The following is a 6,022-nucleotide window of genomic DNA, read 5'->3' as shown; positions in this document are numbered from 1 at the left end:
GCCCGAAACGTCAGCCTCTCTGCCCCTATGATGCTGCTTGGCCTGCTGTGTTCATCCAGCCCTGCACCTTGTTGTCTCGGATTCTCCAGCATCTGCAGTTCCTACTAACTCTGGATGAATTAGACTTGATAGAAGATGATGCCTGGGAAACAGCTGCCAAGAACATTGGATAAAAAGTGTTGAGGAATTTGGGAATGATCAAACTAAGAAAAGTAACTGATTGTTCAGGAGATAGAAAGGGTCAAGAGGGAAGGAAATGAATCTAGTCAACACTGGAAAACAAAAAGGCAAACATTTCTATGAGATAGGAACTGGAAGAGATCAGGGTCAGGGAGGAGAGTGGAGTTGAAGGAGGCAAAAAGCAGAGCAAATCACCTCAATTTTAAAGATGAGGAATGCCATGAATTTCTTTATGCAATATAAAGGTTAGTCAGTTCACAGAAAAAGACATTTGGGGTTACCCATACTCTCCAGTACGAACAGGACATGGCTCGAGATAACAAGACAATACTGCTCAAGGTGATCATATAAGAGAACCTGGATGTGTAACTGGTTCAGTCAGTTACTGCATGAATTATGCATGTAGGTTCTCTCCCGTGTCAGGGAGTCCTACAATTTGAGGTTGCAAAGGTGACTGCTGCACAGGGCAAAAGTTAGTGGTGAGACATAGAAAGCGGGGACAGATGTGCCAAAACAGAGGATAGGCAGCTTTTCGGCAGATCAGCAAAGCAAGCAAGGTCGTTTTTGACTGTGAGCCAGTGAAAGAGTTCAGTCAATTAACATTACATCCTCAAAGCCTAGTGTCAGATTTGAAACATCAAGCACCTGAGCCTGGGGTGATTATTTCACTGACAGAGCCATGTTGACACAAGAAAATGTACTCTCATTCTATTTCTCTCTTTTGTGAAACAGTGAAGTGTAGGCCTGTATCAAGTGTTTTATCTTATGCCAAAAGAAAACTGACAACATTTAAACTGGAAACCCAACACTAAGAAACTTGCAATGGCAAGCATTTATATGGTTTTTAGCTTTGTGTATGCAAAGTCAAAAAAAGTCAACTCTGAAATCTGTTGACAAAGCTTGCACCTACTGAAATAAAAGTTCAAATGACTGAAGAACATAACCCTGTCAATGTGCAAATAGGAGATAGCAAGAACTGCAGATGCTGGAAGTCAGAGCCAATACAGTGTGGAGCTGGAGGAACACAGGAGGTCAGCCTGCTGTGTTCCTCCAGCTCCACACTGTATCGAATGAGCAAATAGGATCTACTTGATACCTATTTCAATGGGAATATGGTGGTATAGTGCAAATGTTACTGAACTAGTAAGCCAGAGGGTCAGACTTATACCATGGGGACACTAGTTCAAATCACTGAGTTGGAATTGTACAGCAGGGAAATAGACCATTCAGCCCAACTCATTCGTACCGACCAGATAGCCTAAATAAATCTAGTCCCATTTGCCAGCATTTGACCCTTCCTATTCATGTATCTATCCAGATGCCTTTTAAATGTTGTAACTGTACCAGCCTCCACCACTTCCTCTGGCAGCTCATTCCATACAGGCACCACCTTCTGCGTGAAACAGTTGCCCCTTGGGTCCCTTTTAAATCTTTACCATCTCACCTTAAACCGATGCCCTCTAGTTTTAGATTCCCCTATCCTGGGAAAATGACCTTGGCTATTCACCCTATCCATGTCTCTCATGATTTTATCAACCTCCATAAGGTCACCCCTCAGCCTCCAACACTCCAAGGAAAATAGCCCCAGCCTATTCAGCCTCTCCCTATAGCTCAAACCCTCAAACCCCAGCAACATCCTTGTTAACCTTTTCTGCACCTTTTCAAGTTTAACAACATCTTTACTATTAACAGGGAGACCAGAATTGAATGCAGTATTCCAAAAGTGGCCTAACCAATGTCCTGTACAGCTGCAACATGACCTCCCAACTCCTATACTCAATGCACTGATCAATAAAGGCAAGCGTACCAAACACCTTCTTCACTGCTCTGTCTACTTGCAACTCAAATCCTAATCCTATCTCAGGGTTCAAATCCTGGTGAAGTTAACTTCAGTTAATAAAACTTGGAAATGAAAACTAGTCTCAGTCTCATTAACTATCAATTGTTGCAAAATCCATCTAGTTCACCAAATGCCCTTTTGGAAAGGATATCTAACATTCTTATCTGGTCAAGCCTACACTTGACTCCAGATCCACAGTAATGTGGTTGATTCTTAACCACCCCCTAAAATGGGCTAGCAAGCCAGTCAGTTCAAGGGCAGTTAAGGACAGGCAACAAACACTGACCTTGCCAGTGACACTCATTTTGCCTCGCCTTTACCTTTGCAGGGAGTCATGCAACCCCAATCCCCCATTCATAGGGTCTTTAATAGCAAAACCAAGCAGCTACAAACTACCATCGATGTAATACCAACTCTAATCCAACGAGGAAAAACAGGTTCCACTGGTAGCTCAGTTTGGAACCAAATAGCATAATTAAAAATGAGACTTTTTTAATAAATAAAGTGATGGGTTATAGTTGGAAATGATGTGGGCTGAATTTAGGTAAATTTGCAGAACTTTCCAAAGGGAGTGGGATACACACCCAAAAAAATGTATTTTGCAGGGTTATGGGGAAAATAGCTGAAGAACAAACAGTTCTTCAGACACCTGATACAGGCATGATGCACTTTGTAGTGTACAGTAGGAATTACGATTACATAAACACTATTTTTGTAGCTCCAGTATATTTTGGATAGCGAGATGCAGAAATAAAGTCATTAAATTCAAAATCTTTTCATAAATATCTTTCCCTGGAATGAGGCCAACATTAATGGATCAACACTAGCAGTGATACTACCATGTCAGGATCATTCCATCTATTTTGAACAAAAATAGAGGCATTGCTGGAGGTATTTTGCAAAGGAGTTACTTTGCAGCAGCAAGAGAGCAACCATAAAACTAAACTACTCATTTTACCACTAACATTAAAATGCAATTATTTTAAAAAGGGATATCAGTTGGTAAAGCATTTGGCAATATTTAATGATATAATTAAATTTCAATTGCATCTGTATGCTCCTAAATCATAGATCCCAAGAAGAAACACTATTATACAAACTGTTGAGCCCAGCATTTTGAACCTGAAAACTTTCATGCAAAGTCTTGATTGTGCACAAAATAACAGCATCATCCGCCAACTCAAAAACTACGACAGAGACAAGGCTGGGGATAGAATCATGCCTTGAAAACAGAATTTACTTTGTAGAATAGAAACAAAAAACATTCATGATTAGCTCAGTACCATAGAACACGGCTGTAGTGGAGAAAGAAGGGATGAATTATACATGCATAGGATATAGGAACATAGGAGTTATTGGGCTGGTAATCCCGAGATGTGGATTCATAATCAAGGGACAGGAGTTCAAATCCTACCGTGCCAGTTGGGATATTTGAATTCAGTTAGGTAAATCAATCCAAAATTTAAAATCCAAAAGTAGTCGCAGTAACGACAATCAAACTACAAAATGATTGTTAAAAATGCATCTGGTTCACAAACGTCCTGTAGCCAAGCTAGCCAACCGAGCTAAGATTATCTCGGTAATCGCTATTAAAATTTAGGCATACACACAAGAAAAATGATTAGATACAGATTTGACATCAGGCAATTGGTGGTTCACATTTGGAAATTTCCAGACTGCTTCGTAGAATCCCTACAACGTGGAAGCAGGTCATTCGGCCCACCAGCCCACACCGACCCTCCGAAGAGCATTCCACCCAAAAACACCCCCCTACCCGATCCCTGCGTTCACATGGCTAACCCTCTTAGCCTGCACATCCCTGGACGCTATGGGCAATTTAACGTGGCCAATCCACCCTAACCTGCACATCTACGGACTGTGGGAGGAAACCGCAGCAAATCCACGCAAACACGGGGAGGATGTGCAAATTCCACACAGAGGGTGGAATCAAACCCAGGTCCTTGGTGCTATGAGGCAGCAACACTAGCCACTGAGCCATTGCACTTCGGCGAAGATACAATTCAGCAGCCCATTCATTCCTTTCAACAGTACCCTCCAATCATACAAAACAAAATCCCAAACTGCCTACCGTGGAGACCGTCCGCAGGATAAGTCTCCGTTACTCGTCGTGCAAAGACGGCAAGATTTGAAACACGACTCGGCTCAGAACCCCTTTCCCGTCCGCTTTAAAACAAAGACATACAGTCAGATCGGCTGTATCATCGGGGAAGGCCAACTAGGCCTCCAAGCCTGGCCCCAGCCTCCTCGGCGACCCCCACCCGATCCGGCCCTCACACCTACCCGAAGAACATGAAAGCCCCCGGTCCTGCCGCCGGGAAGGGTCGCGCTCTGAGAACTTCCCATTAGCGCCTCTTTCAATCCCGACTCGTGGTGAGGGGGGTGAACAAGACCGAGAAACGATCAACTTTGAATTGGAGAGAGGAGAAGCAGTGAGATGGTGGCTATGGTGGGAGGGAAGGCAAGCAGTCCCCCAAGAAAAATCAACAGACGCCAGCGCCCACCCCGCCCCCTAGCAACAGAAGCCGACAGGCGGTAGTGTTCACCAATAGACTTTTAGCTTCCAAGCGTCGCGTCGTTTCATTGGCCGGCGGTGGAAAGGTGGGACATGTCGGTGGCTTGGCAACCCGCTAGGATTGACGGCAGCGTGGCTATAGTTTAAACTCCAATGGAAGGCGCCAGGTAGGCGAAATTTTAGCTGGGTCCGAAGTGCCGCAAGGGTTAGCACTTGGACCTTTCCTTTCGCTTGGCTTGTCTTCAGAAAGGCCGCTTCCTCATTATTTATGCTCTGCTTTAGCCAAAGTCATGCATGCATACTCTATCGGGTAGTTTCTCGCCACTGGGCCACCTATGAGCTAATACCACCCTCATGCTGTACGGGGAGGCATCACATGTGAATTGTATGGCCTGGTGGGTAAACAGTGACTCGGGTGAGAGAATGGATTGGTACACATGAGGGAGTGCTGGCTATTTACTGTGAACAACATGTGGCTGCTCTGCCATAAAGTTGCTGTTGAGGGACAATGCTTGCTTGCTGACAATGGTCTGGATGCACAGCAGTCTTTCAAAGATGGCATCAGGACAAGGGATGCAAGACCTTTGGCAGATATCCGGTGACTGGAAAGTTGTTCCAGGAATGACAAGTTTAGGATGGGGCTAGAATCAGTCAGGCGGAATGCCATGAAGGTGAGGTACATAGCTAATGAGGTGAGTTTGGGAAGGTACGCCAATAAATCTTGCTGGGCCTTATGGCAAAAAACCCTCCAAAAAACTCAACACAATTCGCACTTAGGCAAAAAAATGCAAGATTCAGCCATATGCAATGCTGTTGTTTACATCAATTATTTGGTTGTTTTCAGCCCAATCTGAGAAGAACATTTACACCACTTGACTGAACTGTTTGGCTGGCTTCAAAAAGCCAATTTGATTATGAAGTTAGCTAAGGTTGAACTTTCAAGGCAAAGATGACTTACTTGGGCTACAATGTGGGACAAGTAATATCTAGAGATGAGATAGAACAGGCTATTTTGGATTTTCCTGTGATAGTAGGAACTGCAGATGCTGGAGAATCCGAGACAACAAGGTGCAGGGCTGGATGAACACAGCAGGCCAAGCAGCATCATAGGAGCAGAGAGGCTGACGTTTCGGGCCTAGACCCTTCATCAGAAAAGGGGGAGGGGAAGGGGGTTTTGAAATAAATAGGGAGAGAGTGGGAGGCGGATAGAAGAGGGATAGAGGAGAGGATAGGTGGAGAGGAAACAAACAGGTCGAAGAGGCGGGGATGGAGCCAGGAAAGGTGAGTGTAGGTAGGGAGTTAGGAAGGGGATAGGTCAGTCCAGGGAGGACGGACAGGTCAAGGGGGCGGGATGAGGTTGGTCGGTAGGAGATGGAGGTGCGGCTTGAGGTGGGAGGAGGGGATAGGTGGGAGGAAGAACAGGTTAGGGAGGCAGGGACGAGCTGGACTGGTTTTGGGATGCGGTGGGG

At 44.9% G+C, this 6,022-nt stretch overlaps 1 protein-coding gene across 1 annotated transcript in view; it reads right to left on the bottom strand.

The window, feature by feature from the left end:
* The window catches only part of LOC109926017 (Golgi reassembly-stacking protein 2-like), a 29,380-nt gene extending 24,845 nt beyond the window's left edge, over positions 1-4,535 (bottom strand). The window contains exon 1 of the mRNA XM_048618828.1: positions 4,322-4,535. Within this exon, the coding sequence (XP_048474785.1) occupies positions 4,322-4,384 (63 nt within the window). The 5' untranslated portion in view covers positions 4,385-4,535. The remainder of the gene's footprint in view (positions 1-4,321) is intronic.
* Between the last annotated feature and the right edge of the window lie 1,487 nt (positions 4,536-6,022).

This window comes from Rhincodon typus, chromosome 41, assembly GCF_021869965.1.
Source record: "Rhincodon typus isolate 14 chromosome 41, sRhiTyp1.1, whole genome shotgun sequence".
NCBI lineage: Eukaryota > Metazoa > Chordata > Chondrichthyes > Orectolobiformes > Rhincodontidae > Rhincodon > Rhincodon typus.
The sequence above is the reverse complement of the archived record's forward strand: the minus strand, read 5'-3'. Positions and strand labels throughout refer to the sequence as shown.